General features: G+C 36.8%; 1 protein-coding gene across 1 annotated transcript; it reads left to right on the forward strand.

The window, feature by feature from the left end:
• The first annotated feature begins 4,455 nt into the window (after positions 1-4,455).
• Positions 4,456-17,771, forward strand: LOC120145123 (probable prolyl 4-hydroxylase 9). Its single transcript, XM_039159016.1, has 8 exons — positions 4,456-4,714; positions 4,789-4,908; positions 5,475-5,632; positions 5,852-5,954; positions 16,552-16,647; positions 17,174-17,239; positions 17,340-17,456; positions 17,580-17,771. The coding sequence occupies exons 1-8, from the start codon at positions 4,604-4,606 to the stop codon at positions 17,664-17,666; spliced, it is 858 nt and encodes a 285-aa protein (XP_039014947.1). The 5' UTR covers positions 4,456-4,603; the 3' UTR covers positions 17,667-17,771.
• The last annotated feature ends 498 nt before the right edge of the window (positions 17,772-18,269 follow it).

An 18,269-nucleotide genomic window follows, 5' to 3' on the forward strand; every position in this document is an offset into this window, starting at 1 on the left:
TCTATCATATTCTTTGGTGCTCAAGAACGTTTTATATGTTCCTCAATTTCAGTTTAACCTGTTGGCGGTCATTGAATTGATTAAGGATTCTGATCTTTCTATTTTGTTTTGCAACGCTCAATGTTTGATTCAAGACCTATGCTATATGATTGGGAGGGGTGAGCTCTATCGAGGTCTCTACTTATTGCATATGCATATTATGCAAGGGCAAGAAGAATGTTGTTAATGATAAAATTGCTAGTAGTTCATTTGTTGTATCGACTTCTTGGCATGCTAGTCTTGACCATCCTAGTTCTCGAGTTTTACATGTTTTAAAAGATGTATTACTTTTTCATGATTCTAATAAAGTTGAGCCTTGTAAGATTTGCCCTCTTGCAAAACAACATCGATTACCTTTTTTACATTCATTTTCTCGTGATAATCATCCTTTTGATTTGGTGCACTGTGATATTTGGGGTGCGTATAAGACTGCCACGTATCACAATTAAAGATATTTTCTAACCTCAGTTGATGATCATACAAGGTGTATTTGGACTTATTTGTTGCATCATAAGTTAGAAGTTAGCTCTATTATTCCAAACTTCATAAAGACGATTAAAAGACAGTTTGGTTATGATTTGAAGGTATTTCGGTCTAATAATGCTCATGAGTTAAAATTCACTGATTTGTTTGCTTCCTTAGGGATTGTTCATCAATTCTCTTGTGTAGAAATTCCACAACATAATGTTATGGTTAAAATAAAACACCAGCATTTGTTGGCTGTTACTTGGGCTCTATATTTTCAGCCTAGTGTGCCTATCTATTTTTGGGGTGATTGTTTGCTCACTGCCATATATATCATCAATAAGCGGTATTCTCCTGTTTTGGATAACAAGACTCATTTTGAACTTTTGCACACTAATGCTTCAGAATATAAACATCTTAAGGTGTTTGGATGTTTATGTTTTGTCTCGACACTTCGAGCTCATCGAGACAAATTTTCAGAAAGAGCCTTGCCTGGTGTCTTTCTTGGTTATGTTGCTAGGATGAAAGGGTACAAGGTTTATGTTCTTAAGACCAAGTCCATTTTGGTATCCGAGATGTTTTGTTCTATGAGATGATTTTTTTGTTTCACACTATTTTTCCCTCTAGTCCTCTTATTGATCCCTTTTCTGAATTTTCTTTACCTTCTATCTTGATTGACACTTTAGGTTTGCATACTACTCCTGTCATCAATAATGATCCCATAAATCTTCAGTTCAACACATGGATGCAGACTCTTCCAGATCACAATCTCTTGATTTACAACAGAATGTAGTACATGAGCATCATGAGCACGAGTCTATTAAGTAGTTGTCTACCAAACCAGTTATTCAATCAGATATTAATTCGATTGTAAGGGATCCTCGAAGGTCTTCTCGAGTTCTTAATAATCCTTCATATCTCAAAGATTATTACTGCAACACTACTGCTTCTACTTCATGCATGTATCCTATTGAAGAGTATCTTTCTTCCACAAAGTTGTCTCCCTCCTATGCTGACTTTGTTGCAAATATCTCTTCATCGTATGAATCATCGTTCTATCACCAAGCTGTTCGATTTTCTGAATGGAGAAATACCATGCATAAGGAATTGAAAACTATGGATTTCCTTCAAACCTGGTATGTTGTCCCTCTACCTGATGGCAAACACCCAATTGATTGTAAATGGGTATACCACATCAAATATAATGTTAATGGCACCACTGACAGACATAAGGCACGTTTGGTGGCTAAAGGGTTTACATAAGTCGAGGGAATCAATTATTTAGACATGTTTTCTCCTTTAGCTAAAATGACTTCTTTCAAGGTCTTGTTGGCTTTAGTTGTTGCACATAATTGACATCTCCTTAAATTGGATGTAAAAAACACTTTCTTGAATGGAAAGCTTAATGAAGAGGTCTGCACGAGGCTCCTTCTTGGTTACAAGACAGAAGCGATAGGGTTGAATTTGGTTTGTAAAATTCACAAGTTAATTTACAGTCTTAAGCAGACTTTTCATCAATGGTTTCAAACCTTTTATTGTGTTGTGATTGGTCTTGCTTTTGCACATTCTCCTTCTGAGCATTCTTTGTTTGTTAAAGGGAATAGTGACGATACGATGGTTTTATTGGTCTACGTTGATGATATAATTCTTGCTGGAAAGAATTTATCATTGTTAGCTGATGCTCGTCAATCGCTTCAACAACACTTTAAACTTAAAGACTTAGGTCCTTTAAGATATCTTCTCAGCTTTGAGGTTGCTCAGAATGATTCAGTAATATCTCTGTCTCAAAGGCATTATGTTTTTCAAATCTTAGAGGACATTAGAACACTTTGTAAGAAGCATGCTGAATTACATATAGTGTCTCCTCATAAACTAAGCATTCATGAAGGCGAGTTATTGTCTAATCCTCAAATATATAGAAGTCTTGTTGTCCGGCTTCTTTATCTCACACATACGAGGCCTAACATCACCTCCACAATGCATTTGTTGAGCCAATTTGTTTCTTTTCCTTGTCAACCTCATCTGCGTGTTGTTTATCATCTCTTGTCATACATAAAGAATTCTCTAGGATTGGGACTATTTTTATCTTCAAAGTTCAACCTACAGATGAGTGCCTTTGTTGATACGGACTACAATTATTTTTTAAATACATGTCGGTCCACTTCTGGATTTTGCACCTACATTAGTGATAGCCTTGTTTCTTGGAAGTCAAAAAAATAACACATAGTTAGTCGTTTATCTTGTGAAGTTGAGTATAGGGCCATGATGTCAGCAACATGTGAACCGATTTAGATTGTAGCTTTGCTTTCTTCTTTCAACATTCATGTTCCGATTGCATTCTTTTATTGTGATAACCAGGATGTTGTTCACCTCGCCAACAATAAATTTTTTTATGAAAGAACCAAACACAATAAAGTGGATTGTCATTTTGTTCGAGAAAAGATTTGTGCTAGTTTTTTTAAATTGTTTCATGTTCGTTCCAATAGTCAACTTGTGGACACCTTCACCAAGCTTTTCATAATTTTGTAGCCAAGATGGGTCTTCTAAACATTCATCGCACTCCATCTTGAGGGGATGTTAAGGATGGTGGTTATTTAGTTCATATATTGTGTTATAGTTGGTTATTTAGTTAGGATTGCTAAGGTGCTATATATATGTACTTGTAAATACTCTTTGGTGCAATGAATAAAACGTCTTCATTCATAAATTCATTACAAAATGAATTAATGAACAAGTTTATTAATTAACTTGTTTGTAAACATAAAAAACATCAACATACTTCTATTCAAACTCGATCATTTTAATAAATATAATATTTTTATTCATACAATCATACTCTTTTGTTTAACTTAATACATAAGCAATATATCAATACTTCACGAATAATTCGTTGAACATTTTATTTACTTACAACCCTTAAACATATGTTTATGTATAATTAAAAAGCACAAAACCAAATATCTCTAAAGTCATTGAGAAGGTAAAACTGTCACTATCAAAATAATAGGTTTTCATTATTAAAAAACAATAACTAAATCTCATGATTTAAATGTTTTTTTATGAATATGTGTTTAGTCACCCCTATGATTTTAGATTTAGATGTAATTAAATAATTATAATATATTTTGAAAATTATCATAATTCGTGACTCTCAGAGTCTCGTTGAATTAAATGTAATTAAAGTCTCCAAATTATGCTTTTTATTTTTTTATGAATATATTTTTCTATAGGAACGATTTTTTTAATTAATCATTGGTATTCGATTTATTGACCGACTAATCCAGATCGGGTATTGCAAAGGCGAGGTCCCAACCCATTTTACTCCATTCGCAAACGCCAGGATTCGAACCCTTGACATTGCTTAAGGGATCTAGTATCTCATCCCACTAAACAAACTGGTTGTTGATAACTTCATGAGTTGCTAAATATGTATGTAAATTAATTGCATTTAGAAATAAGTTTTATCATGAATATAGATGACACCAATTTTATTTAAATTCATTTATTTAATAAATAAACATAACATCATATCATATTTTTATTATTTTTATGATATAATAATAATTTGTTTCTTTATAGAAGAATTCAGTTATCCAATTATTGTTATGATTAGATGAGCTCGCTTGGTTTGATAATAATGTAAAAAAGGTTAAAATTGATGTAATTTTTTAATATGAATGATTGAATTTATTAAATTGTTTTGAATTAAAAAGTGTGACTTTTGGGACTAAAAAATGTTATTATATTAATTAGCTGTTTATTTTATTTTTAAAAGAGTGATCTGTTTGTAATGATATCTAAATTGAGTGATATGGTCGTAATTTTTAGGGAAAGTGACCCATATTTACAAAATATATAATAGAGTGACTTGGAGAGTATTTTACCCTAGTGTTTTTCATTTGAGGATCGCCTCCTTCAAAGTCTATGATGGCTTTGGCGCATTTGTCCACTCCAGGACTAGTAAACCTGCATAGTATAGAGAATAAAATAAAGAAAAAGCCAATCATAATTGGGTAAAAAAGAAAAGAAAAACCCATCATCTTCGAGACAAGAATTACTTGAACTTTGAAGAAAAAATTAAAAAAAAAAAGATCTATTGATGAAAGGGAAGTGGAAGAGTTCAAACAGAAAGCTAGGGTTGCCAATTGCCCTTCTCTTGTGCTCACTCGCATTCCTCTCCGGCTTGTTTGTTCCCACCTTTTTCTTTCAGGTAACTTGTAAATTGCATTCACTTGATGTGTTTCTAATTTGGGTTTTGCGTTTAATTAGTGGGTTTTTTTACAGGATGCTCCGATCATTAGACCCAAGCCGAGAATGCTGGAGGTGGTGCATGAGAAGGAGTATCGTGATCCGATGCCAAATGGAGTAACTGGGGAAAGTTCGATTGAATCTATTCCCTTTCAGGTCATTTTCTCATCTTTTGTTTATAGCATTTCTTTTCCTGGTTATGTGCATTGAATTTTAAATGATGGCTTGAATTATTATACGAGTTTAGTCATTGTCATATTGGTGCCAAAGGTCTGGGTAAATCTAGAATGAAGCTTTCACTATGTAGTTTAGAGAATCCATGAATGAGAACATTCAAGTTTGCTTGTATTGGAGTTAAAATTTTATCCAATTTGTACCAACAACCCTTAAGCAAGGCCAACGGTTCAGATCCAGAGGATTGTGAATGGAGCAAATTGGGTTGGGAATGTCGCTCCCATATTGGGACTCTGCATTTCCTGATCCAACTTGGTCTATTAATAGATCTAATGCCAGTGATTATACCAATTGTTTTGTCTGGGCGTGTTTTCCAAGGTCTAAAGATGAGATTTCTAATATTAAAGAGATGCAATGACACAGAACAAGGATTTTAGCTGCAAATGTTTTACATAATTCAGTGATTGTGACTTGTGATATGCTAGGAACATGTTAAACTGCCCCAATGGACGGCATTGTTAAAACTGTCTGCTTCTCTTTGAATGCAGGTTTTAAGTTGGAAGCCACGAGCGTACTATTTTCCCAACTTTGCAACTTTGGAACAATGTGAACGTGTGATTGAAATGGCAAAGGTGAACCTTAAACCATCTGGTTTGGCTTTGCGCAAGGGAGAAACTGAAGAAAACACAAAAGGAACTAGAACAAGGTTCCCCTTTTTATGCAATAATTTCTTTTTTTATTATAATTTCTTGTTGCTTTCGAGTTTAGTGTTAAGTTATAAGTCAATGCTCCTATTAATTGATTCAAATTTGCATCAAAACCAGATATAGCCTTTGTGTTTGTGAATTGTTTGAAATACTGAATGCTGGTAGCTTCCTTTCTTGATGATGCTTGTGATGTTAATTTATATTTTCCTTGGAAACAGTTCGGGAACTTTTCTCAGTGCATCAGATGATGAAACTGGGACCTTGGACTTAATTGAGAAAAAAATTGCAAAGGTTACGAGCATCCCACAGAACCATGGAGAGGTACATTTTCTTTTCTTCTAATACTATTGTTATTATTATTATCTCATATTGTTTGTTATGTTAGTATCTACAACATTATTTGAGAATGTTTAAGCAAATATAGACATGGCGGACACTCTTCTGGTGGGTTGCTTTCTCCAGTTTCATTTATTCTTCCCATTTCATTTGGCTGCAAAATTAAGGGAATTATATAAATTTAAGGAAACTGTATGAAATGAACCATGGAGTATTGTGAATGAACCTTTGAAGAAATTTTTTTTTTTTTGATAGGAATTGTAGGCCTCATTAAAAACCCCCTTCTTGATTAAGGAACTTATAATGAGTTCCTTCATCAGAGGAAGGAGGAAAAGAGTGCCTTAAACTTCATTAATGATAATACCTAAGATTACAACAAGAAGAAGCCCCTTACAACAATTTGAAAAAACCCAAAATAAAATACCCCTAAGATACACTGGAATTAGCCAATGGCAGATTTAGCCATCCCATCAGCCTCAATATTGGCTGCCCTAGCAACCCATCTAATAACACCCTCAACTTCTTTTAGCTGATAGTTATGTCCTTACAAGACTGACAAAATCTGAGGGCAGAAAGTTCCATTCTTAACCCAATCCACGGCCAATTTGCAGTCTGATTCTAACAATAAACGACCATTAATACCTCCTTTCACTGAATCAAAGAAAATTAAGCCCTTCTGAATAGCCCTTAGCTCCATCATAATAGGTGGACCTGGACCCGTGGCCTCCTTAAAAGATCCTAGAATAAGACCTTCCTCATCTCTTAGAATACCCGCAACTCCACTGCTGTTCCAATCCGAATTTGTAGCAGCATCCACATTCAATTTTACAAAGCCCTTAGGAGGGGGGGACAAGGAACTGTAGTACCATCGATTTGTTGAGAGGGAGCATGAATCCCCAAGAGACGGGTCCCCGATTAGAGAATCCATTGAAATACCAGAATCTGCAAACTTAGCTGAGAACCAAGATGCAAGTCGTACTCTTGCTAAGAAAAATAGATTAGATGGTCAAACTTCCCTCTATCAAAACAATATCATTTCTTACCTTCCAAACAGTCCAAATAACAACGGATTTCTTACCTTCCAAACAGTCCAAATAACAACGGCAGGAATGAACTTCCAAATGGCAGACCTAGGATTAAGATCTTCCCAAGCTTGAAGAAACTTCTGCATTTGTATGAAAAACCACAAAAGACTCCAATACTGCACAATTTGTTCCAAAGTGACCACACAACTGAACACGAGAAAAATAAGTGAGAAGAAGATTCAACCTCCAAATTACATAAAGGACAAGAAGGATCTGTTATACCCGTAACCCCTCTCTTAACCAGTTCTGACCTCACTGGCATTTTTGAAGAACTACCTGCCACATGAATACCTCAACTCTTGTGGCACCAGACCTTTCCACACAAATTTCTTCCAAACATAATCCTCCTTCTGAGCCAAAGAACAAGTCTTCACACATGAATTAGCAGAATAGACACCAATTCCGTTTCCTTTCCAAATCAGACCATCGATTGCCTCTTTAGACAGATAAAAATTAGAAATGATAGCCATCAGGTTAGCCCACTGTTCAAATTCCAATCGGCTAAGCTTCTCCTCAACTGAAATTCCAGATCCATCCCAAAGAGCTGAACTCGCCAAATTCAATCAGTTTTCCAAGCTGGTTTGTAGAAATTGCGAACAACCTCGGAAAAGAAACCTTAAGAGGACAGTCCATTGCCCATTTGTCCTGCCAAACTGAATAAATTGACCATTCCCAACTTCTAGTCTGAACATGCTGCGAAAATAGCAACCAAAGAGTCTTCTTTAAAATAAGAATTCACCCGAGCTCCAAATCCAAGAAGCTTGAGCTGGGATTTTGCGATTGAACAATAAAGAAAAGGATCAATTGTATTTTGAACAGATCATTCTCCTCCAAACAGCATCCTTGTCATTTGCAAATCTCCAAGACCATTTCCCCAATAGTGCCCTGTTCATATTGCTAATATTTAACACTCCTAAACCACCACCTCCTTTGGCTTACACACGTTAAGCCAACTAACCCAATGAATCTTATTTTTCTCGCTCCTCCTCCCCCCAGAACTTAGACATGATTGAGTTGAGTTTAGAAGTTACGGATGATGGAATTTTGAATATACAAGTAGTAAGTAGGAAGAGAACAGAGAACCGATTTAATCAAAACTATCTCCCTGCCAAGGAAAGGGTGGCAGCTTTCCAACCTGCTAGTTTGTTGTTAAATTTTGAAACACTGGATCCCAGAGCGGTTGAATTCCGTGTTGCACCAAGAGCAAACCTAGGTAGTCAGAAGGAAATTTCCCCACTGCACAGCCAATAACGACGCCCACTCCTCCCTCCTCTGTAGCCGTATTAACACCAAATAGCTTGCTTTTCTTAAGATTCAACTGCAACCAGACATAACTTCAAACACTCTTAGACCCTTTAACATTTGAATTTCCATTTTCGAAGCCCCACAGAAAATAATTAGGTCGTCTGCAAATTGCAGATGAGATAAGTTGAAAGCAGTCTCATTCCTCCCAATATGCAGACCAGAAAACAGTCCATCAGAGACAGCCTTTAAGAGCAAAACATTTAGGAGTTCCCCAACTAAGTTAAAAGCAAGGGCGAAAGAGAACAGCCCTGGCGGAGACCCCTAGCCATAGGAAATTCCTGAGAAGGTACCCCATTATCAATACTGAAATAGAAGCAGTAGTAACACATTGTTTTATCCAACTTCTCCATTTAGAACCGAAACCCATTTTCTCCATAACCTTAAAAAGAATAGACCATCCACAGTGTCGTAAGCCCTTCTAAATCCACTTTAAACACACAACCTTTAAGTCCCTTTTTCCTCCAGAAATCAATCCCCTCATTGGCTATAAGAGAACAATCCAGAATTTGACGACCTGGAATGAAAGCAAACTGCATAGGGCTTATTACTCGGAAATGCAATTCCTTAATCTCCTCGAAGACATTTTGAGAGGATCTTGTACAAACCTCCTACAAGGCTTATAGGTCTATAGTCATCTAATCCACCAATATTGGCCACCTTGGGGATAAGTAATGAAAGTATGATTTACTCCAGTTCCCAATCTTTCCCTAAATAAAAGTTATGAAAGAATTTCAGATATCAACCTTAAGAATAACCCAAAATTTCTTGAAGAAGCCCATATTAAACCATCCGGGGCCGGGAGCTTTGTTGCTATCACATATTAAAACCATCCGGGCCGGGAGCTTTGTTGCTATCACATGATTGTAGAGTCTCCCATATTTCTTCCTCCGTGAATTCTTTTTCCAATATTACTTTGCTCCACTGAAATTTTTGAAAAATTCATCTTCATATCTTCTACTTCCAAAGTAGAACTAGAGTTGTAAATTCCAAAAAAATGGTCTTTGACACAAGCTTTGATGACAGATGGATCTTGGGTTATCCCTCCATTGACATTCAAAGCATACATGGAATTCTCTTTCTCCTAATCAACGCACAAGTATGAAAAAATCTTGTATTGCGGTCCCCTTCTTCCACCCATCTAGCTCTCGACTTTTGAAACCATATCTGTTCTTCAATCTTATACAACCTCCATAATTCTGATCTCATATGTTCAAATCTGATCCTCTGTCCCAACCATATGTACCTTGCCTCTGCTGCTGGTTTACCTCTTCCAAATGAATCCTCTTTTCTAAATCTGTAATCTCTACAGAAGGAAAATGGTCTCTCTTCCCCACCCATTGTTTGATCGACAGTTTAGTAGATTTCAGGATAGATAGAATTCCTGCTTCCTCTGATCAGACTTGCATTCTTTAACAGTAGACTCTACTAAGTTCTGGAAACCGTCCTCTTCCATCAAATAATTAAAGAGTTTGAAGGGTTTCTTCCCCAACTGACCCCCTCATTCTCCAGAAAAACAGCATTATGATCTGACACTGACCTTGGCAGCAAGTATTGTGTAACATCAGGAAATGCTTCTAGGAAATGAACATCAACGAGGAACCTGTCCAGTCTAACATAGGTGGGTAAATCCTGGTTGTTACACCAGTGAATCTGCCCCCATGTAAAGGTAAATCGATTAACCCTGTTTGTTGCAGAAACTGTCTGAAAATCCTTATTGAACTTCTGTTTGGAGCTCTCCCCACCTTTTCCTCTTCAGAGAGATGCACATTAAATCACCCCACACATAAAGGGATATTCAGTCCACAAATAAAAACAGCTAACTCTTCAAAGAAGCTTGCTTTTTTCTTCTTCAATACTAGGCCCATAACATTAATTATAAACCACACCTAAACTGTGAAGTTCGAAACTTTCCAAAACTGCAATAAACCTCCTGTTTATAATAAGATTGTCAACTTCAAAAGAGCACTCATCCCAGCAACTCAATAGCCCTCCAGCAGAACCCACTGCTGGAGATTCTGCAAAGCCTTGAAGAGTATCAACCACTTCTCCTTAAAAATTGTCTCTGAACCTTCTCCACTTTAGTTTCTTGCAATAGAAGAAAAATAGGACGTCTCTTTAAAACTAGATTTTGAACAGCTCTGTTTTTCCTTCCTTCCCAAGCCCCTAACGTTCCACGTAATAATGGCTAATTGAAACTTCATCATGATTCCAATAAGTAATAGAAAACCCAATAAGCACCGAAAATCAGACCAGCCTCAACTCCTCCTCCAACTTTATTATTTTCTCCAAAAGGCTGATTTCCCACCCTTGAAAGACACACCCAATCTATTACTAATTTCCCAAGTAGCTAGAGCTTCCTCCAAAAGAACAGCAAAATCTGAAGAAGAAACTGTTTCAATGCTAACTTGGTCCAAAGCAAGTCTGGTCAACAATCTTTTGGCTCTTCTATTAGAAGACTTAGAGTTGAAAGAATAACTATCTCCTTGTAAGTGCCACCCTTCACCCATACTTTCCAAAACTGTTATCAACAACATGCCTTTCCAAAGTAAGCCCATACAGCCTTCCAATTAGGTTCTGCAACTGCACTGACCAGCAAAAGGAATTAGTATCCACAATCTTCCCATTTGGGCTCTCTAGAGATTCCTCTCTCGAGGAACAACAATTTCATCTTTCTCTAACCAATGTCTTCTCTCCCTGGATCTCTTATAGACCCTTTTGAAGCTAATACTTCTTCTCTTTTCCAACGGTTCACTCTTTAGACAATGGAGAGTTGGATCGCTCAAGCGTTTTCCCCTGGAATCTTACTTCCAGAACATAGAATGTAGTCAATCGGCTTTTCCTCTAAATTTGATTCCAATCCTCTAGAAACTTTCTCAAACCAGAAGTGGCAGACCTCCATTGTTATCTTCCTCTAAGTTGCAGATTCAACCAGAAATGCTTCTGGTCCATTTTCCCAAATTTATCCAGCTTAACAAGAGGCCCAGCTGGAATAATTTAAGAGGTGGAGAACCAAGTGGCCCATTATCTGATGATTGGGCTACAGACCCAGCCGAAAAATTTGAAAATCTGCATCCCAAACCGCGTATTTCACCATAATTCGCTGACTTCACACCATTAATGCCTTTCCCAACTTTGTTAATCGTTGGGAGTTGAAATTCCTCACCAACTCCAAACAAACCCGTGTTGTTCCTTGGTCAAACCAAATATCTACCTTTTGTTGCTGTTTCTTCTGAACGTTCAGCACTTTCCATGCTATCTGACAGACTGTCTCCAGAAAGTTTCTCTCCAACTTTTCTCTCATCGGAGCCTCCCACCGGCGACTTGTTAAAGGAAACTGAGAATACTCAAGCACCGAACCCAGCTTAATCTGACTTTGAACGACCTTCCATAGGATCCAATAGTTATCTCCTCAGGGACATCATAAGGCTGGCCACCCTAACCAAATCTTCACCATCGATAGGTCTGTTCTGTTGACTGTATCTTCATGAATCTCTTCCACCAATCCCACTTTCCTACACCCGTTCCAAAAAAGAATTTTGCCAACATAACAATGGAACCCCAAACAGATGTACGAGGCAAAAAGCCATTGGAACACCATCATCGTTCAATAAAAGTGCCAATCTATCAAACCAGAAAAATAACTCATCCTTTTTCTCTAGCCAGCATCCATCATTTCTTCCGTCGACTAAATATAATAACACAAGAATTCCAGACATAACCCCATCTGGAAATCTGGACATCAAAACCTTCATTAACTAAGGCCTTCGGACTAATTCGAACTCAAAAGAATGTTTGATGATCCCCGTTAATGATCTCTTCACCCAACTGGAGCTCTCTGACGGAATATGCATTTCCCAACTATTTTTTATACCTTTCCTCCTGTTGAAACCATCGATCGACCGATCCCTATGGTCCGATGCATTGCTCTTCAATCTATCAGACAGTAAGGCCTCCTTGTAAGATCTTGTATCTCTTACACTCCTGTTAATAACACCTTTCTCTTTGGACCTTGAATGATCTTCTGTGTTCGACCTTGAAGGCAACATCATGGAAGTATTGTTCCCGACTGACCTCACCCTAGCATCCTTGTATCTTGCAGTACCCACTGAAATCCTCCAACCATCAATCATCGAACCATTCAGTTTGGCTATCGCCCTTTTTAGACTTTCCTCATTGCCAAAATGCACAAAAGCAAAAGTAAAGAATTTGTATTTCGGATCCTTGTTCTCTGGGAATGAACACTCTGACTACCGGACCGTGAGATGAAAACAACTCCCTTAACTCTCGTCGAGACACTCGTTTACTGAGGTGATCAACGAACGCCGTCCAAACATTCTCTGAAGAAACTTTCAAAGACAGTTTAATCATAACTTTGTAATCATCCCGACCAAAGCAATTGTTTTTTTTATAGGAGGTGGAGGCCTCGTTAAAACCCCCCTTCATGATTAAAGGAACACCGATCAATTTTCCTTAATCAGCGGAAGGAGGAAAAGAGTGCCTCAAATTTCATTCATAACTGAAAGATTACATAATGTTTAAAACAAACAGTCCCCTTACAAAAACAACCCGAAACACACCAAATAACACATCTAACATTAAGGGAAAAAAAACGTCAAAACCCAACAAACAAAAGAAAACTACCCAATACCAGCCTTAGCTAAGGTATCTACTTCAATATTAGCAGTTCTGTCCACCCATCTGATAGCACCCTGGAAAACCTTTATCATATCAACAATTTCTTTGACTAAATCGCGAAAACCTGCAGTACAATTGTCCAAGTTCTTAGCCCAATCCACTGCAAATTTGCTGTCAGATTCAACAATCCACCGAGACTTAAAACTCTGAAGAATAAAATCAATGATAATTAGACCCCTTTTGATGGCTATAAGTTCCAACAAAGTAGGAGGGCCTGGACCAGCTGTTTCCTTGAAAGAACCCTTGATATCGCCAAACTCATCTCTTAATAAGCCACCTACACCACTCTTGCGCCAATCCTTGCAAACTGCCGCATCCACATTCAATTTTAAATAACCCTTAGGAGAGGTGATCCAGGGGATAACTTTGTGTACCGAATTAGTAGTAGAAAAGCAAGAATCTGCAATAGGTGGATCATTCACCACTTCGTTTCTGAATTTCCAAATAGTCCAAAGCACTACTCCCGGAATTAAGGACCAAATAGAAAAAGCAGGCACCATATCATGCCAAGCAAGTAGAAATCCTTGGGCATTAATATGAAGAACCGAACGAAGTTTCCAAAATTTCAGAAACTTATTCCAGAGGGACCATGCAACCGAACAGGAGAAAAAAAGATGAGTGACTTCAAACTCTTTTTTGCACATAGGTCAAGAAATATCATTAATCCCAGAAACCCCTCTTTTCTGTAATTCCAACTTTACCTCCAATTTTTGATGCGCTAATTGCCATATAAAAGTTTCTACTTTTGGAGGGACCAGCCCCCTCCAAATACAATTTTCCCAAAATTTGTCTTCTGTCGATTCAAGAAAACAGGTCTTCAAACAAGAGTTGACAGAAAAAATACCTTCCCCGTGCCCTCCCCAAATCAAACCATCTTTGGAGTTTTGGAATGGACTATAATTATGAATGATGGTTAGAAAATTTGAAAATTGTTCTTTCTCCCAATCACACAGATTTCTTCTCAATTGCACATACCAAGTCCACCCTGAAGATTTGAACTCACCAAACTCACTTAATGTCCCTAACTGATTCAAAGAAAGAGCAAAAATTCTCGGAAAAGCAGTCTTCAAAGGATGATCTAAAGCCCAAATATCGAGCCAAAACCTGATGCTCATCCCATTACCCACTTTAATTTGAAACATGCTTCGAACCTTCTCACCAAACTGATCATCTTTATAATGATTATTAACTACAGATTTCCACAACCAAGAAGCATTATTTGGTAATTTGCTATTGAAAAAAATCAGATTATTGTTCAGATTGTATTTGGCACAAATCATCTTCTTCCAAAATGAATCTCTACCATTAGCAAACTTCCAAAACCATTTCTCTAATAACGCCCTATTCATAAAATTAATGTTCAACACACCCAGACCACCACAGCCTTTAGGTTTACACACTGTAGACCAGTTTACCCAGTGTATTTTCTTAGACTCTACAACACCTCCCCATAAAAAATTAGCCATGATTGAGTTTAACCTCGAATTCACTGCTTCTGGAATTTTAAACATAGACAGAAAGTAAGTAGGAAGAGAGCACAATACCGACTTCAACATTACCAATCTTCCTGCCAAAGAGAGTGTTCTTGCCTTCCAACCGGACAACTTATTAAAAAATTTCTGAACTACCGGATCCCACAAAGCAGCAGGATTTCTGTTTGCTCCAAGTGGCAGACCTAAATAATCAGACGGGAAAGTACCCATTGCACACCCAAGATCACCTGCCCACTCCTTGATATCTTCCTCACCAATGTTGATTCCAAATAACTTGCTTTTGCTGAGATTAAGTTGTAAACCGGACATAACTTCAAAAACTCTTAGTACTCTCTTTATGTTTAAAATTTGCGTCTTGGATGCATTGCAGAAAATTATTAGGTCGTCTGCAAATTGAAGATGAGATAACATAAAACCGTTCTCTTTACCTACAACCAAACCACTGAACAGCCCCAAAGAGACAGCCTTATGGAGAATTAGATTAAGAAGCTCTGCTATTAAATTAAACAACAATGGGGAAAGGGAGCAGCCCTGTCTAAGTCCTCTAGTCATTGGAAATTCCTCTGTAGGCACACCATTAACCAAAACTGACACCGAGGCTGTAGTCACACATCTTCTTATCCAACTGCACCATTTTTCTCCAAAACCCATTTTATCCATTACTTTAAAAAGAATATCCCAATCCACCGTATCATAAGCCTTCCGAAAATCAACCTTAAATACGCATCCCTTCAAACCTTTCTTTCTCCAAAAATCTATTCCTTCATTAGCTATAAATGAGCAGTCCAAGATTTGTCGACCGGGAACGAAGGCAAATTGTGAATCACTAATAACATCATCCATGCAACTCCTCAACCTTCTCGAAAGACATTTCGAAAGGATCTTATACATTCCACCTACTAAACTAATAGGTCTAAAATCATCTAAACCACCAATATTAGAACCTTTTGGGATGAGGGTTATGAAAGTGTGATTAATACCATGCTCCCAATTTTTTCCCAAATAGAATTTATGAAAAATTCCATGATATCGTCTTTCAATGTGGACCAAAACCTTTTGAAAAATCCCATATTCAGCCCATCCGGTCCTGGCGCTTTGTTACTATCACACGAATTCAAAGCCTCCCATACTTCTTCCGTAAACCTCTTCTCTAAAGTGATGCTTTGCTCTAAAGCGATTCTTGTAAAATTCAGGTTCATATCTTCCACTTCCAAAGTAGAGTTTGAATTATAAGCTTCAAAAAATTTATCCCGGACACTCGCTTTGATTAGGATCGGATCATAAATAATTTCAGCTTTAACCTTGAGAGCATTCAATGAATTCAACCTCCTCCTAATTGGGGCACAAGAGTGAAAAAATTTTGTATTACGATCACCATCTTTTATCCATTTCACTCTTGACTTTTGTATCCAAATCTGCTCTTCAATCCTAAATAGTCTCCACAATTCTGATCTGTTTTTGTTTGAAATTTCGGATATGTACTTCCTTAAATGTATTATGGCATCTGTGGCAAGAGTTACCATATCATGCTGAAAAGATTTAAATTGTTTGAAATGATTTAAATTGTTTGAAGTTACATACTTGTAGCTGACGGCCATGTTAATTGAACTGTCCCTAGAAAGATTATTAGAATCATATATCATAGTTAAGTTGTTTAAGAGGTCCGTCTCTAGAAAGGGTGGATTGGAAAACACTCTTTTACTACCATATCACCCACAGGGATATAGGTAAATGCATTGTCCACATTTAAAAAAAACTTTAATGGTTTTATTGATTTAAATGTGTCTGGATGTTGGAAATCATGTTATTGATATGGCTACAGTATACTTTTTTTGATTTGAACTGATTTCACTAACTTGTGAATCTTGTAGTGTCTAATGATAAACCAATACCCTGCAATTATTTTCTTGGTACATTCCCAGTTTGTGTTGAAATTTTGAATTGGGAAATTTTTTCCTATTGTTTGTTTTTGAACTGCTCTAGGTTGACATTCTTGTATTGCAGGCATTTAATATTTTGAGGTATGAGATTGGGCAGAAGTATGATTCTCATTATGATTCGTTCAATCCATCTGAATATGGTCTGCAGTCAAGCCAAAGAGTATGGTTTTACACGTGAACCTCATCATTACATGCCTGTTTAATCTTAGTTTCTGGATATTTTTATGTGCAATTTGTGGCAAACTGAAATAATTATTGTTCTATCTGCCTGTAAGTATGGTTGGATGTAGATTCCAGTTAGTTTTGTTTTCATATACGAGTATATGACTTTTAAGTTCTATGCTTTTTTGGGAAAGACCTAAGTTCTGTGTTTCTTTATAATAGATGTATTATAAAATCTTTTTCTTATAGAATAATTGGTTTTTTTCTGGGTTCTATGTAGTTAGCATTTTTAGTTCTTCATTCGTGGCACGATGCAGAATTTTTTTTATTTATAGATTATTCTTTTGGTGCTTCATAGTTGCAGCTGGTTCATTGTGGATTCTTCTAGTCTGGTTTTAGTTTTCCAAGAACATATATTCTTTCCGACATTGTGTCTTCTATAACTTTTGCCAAACCATCGTGCAAATACTGATTCCAAAGAACTAATACATTGTGCGTAGTTGATGTTGAACTGTCTCTTGCAGGTTGCATCGTTCTTGTTGTATTTATCTGATGTAGAAGAAGGTGGAGAAACAATGTTCCCTTTTGAGGTAAATTCGGGAATACTAATTTGCTTCCTCTCTCCCACGTTTCGTCAATAGTAAATATTGTTGCCAGGTTTTGGTACTGACCCCATTATTTTGGTTGCAGAATGACAGGAGAATCAAAGGTTACGACTACAGACAGTGTGTCGGCCTAAAAATAAAGCCACGAAGAGGGGATGGACTTTTATTCTATTCACTCTTTGTGAATGGCACGATAGATCCGGTAATTTTCAATATTTTCAAATCAAACTTAATTCATCGAATCTGATGTCTGTGTTAACAGTCTATAGGAATGTTCCATTGGGGTATCGCTGATGTTTTCTCTGTTTGGGAACATTATTTGCAGACATCTCTTCATGGAAGCTGTCCAGTGATCAAAGGGGAGAAATGGGTTGCTACAAAGTGGATTAGAGACCGAGACCAATATGACTAGTCGATGCAGTTGTAAGAATATACAGATTAAGAGTGTTTTGTGCTAATTATCATGTAAACTTTTGTTTTGGCAAGGACAATTCTTTATGAATTCACGACCATTTTCAACTTCTTTTTACCACAAACCATGGTTGAAAAAAAGACCCGGATTGAGCAGTCCAACTGGTTGACTCGTGAATTGGTTGGTTTGGTTAAGGAATCTGCCGAAACTAGTAAAAAAAGCGTAAACAACATTGGTGGTCCCTTATGTTTCAGGTTTGTTAGTTTTTGATCCAGTAAGCCAAGTTTGACTTGATATTATATATAGAATACCTTTTGGGATTAAAACCCCTAATACATTGTAATATCTTTTGGGATTAAAAATTCTAACACCCAAAAATAAATGAGTGTTAAGGTTTTTAGTCCTAATATGTATATGTACAAATAAGTGCAAAAGATGGATTTAATAACTTTTTAGTACCAAGTTAAACTTCTGTTATCGGGGTCATGGGAGTTAACGTTTCAGAGATCGTATTGTATTGAATCAATTATGTAAGTAATCAAAATGTTAAATTTTGAAAGTTAGTGACCGAAATTGAATAGACCAAAAACAAAAGGGACCATC

The sequence above is a fragment of the Hibiscus syriacus genome, unplaced genomic scaffold, assembly GCF_006381635.1.
Source record: "Hibiscus syriacus cultivar Baekdansim isolate YM2019G1 unplaced genomic scaffold, ASM638163v2 tig00110893_pilon, whole genome shotgun sequence".
In the NCBI taxonomy this organism is placed as follows: Eukaryota; Viridiplantae; Streptophyta; class Magnoliopsida; order Malvales; family Malvaceae; genus Hibiscus; species Hibiscus syriacus.

Coding starts and splice junctions, on each gene's coding strand:
- LOC120145123 (XM_039159016.1), top strand. CDS start 4,604: ATGAAAGGGAAGTGGAAGAGTTCAAACAGAAAGCTAGGGTTGCCAATT. Junction 5,633..5,851: donor ACAAAAGGAACTAGAACAAG/GTTCCCCTTTTT, acceptor CCTTGGAAACAG/TTCGGGAACTTTTCTCAGTG. Junction 16,648..17,173: donor GTCTGCAGTCAAGCCAAAGA/GTATGGTTTTAC, acceptor TGTCTCTTGCAG/GTTGCATCGTTCTTGTTGTA.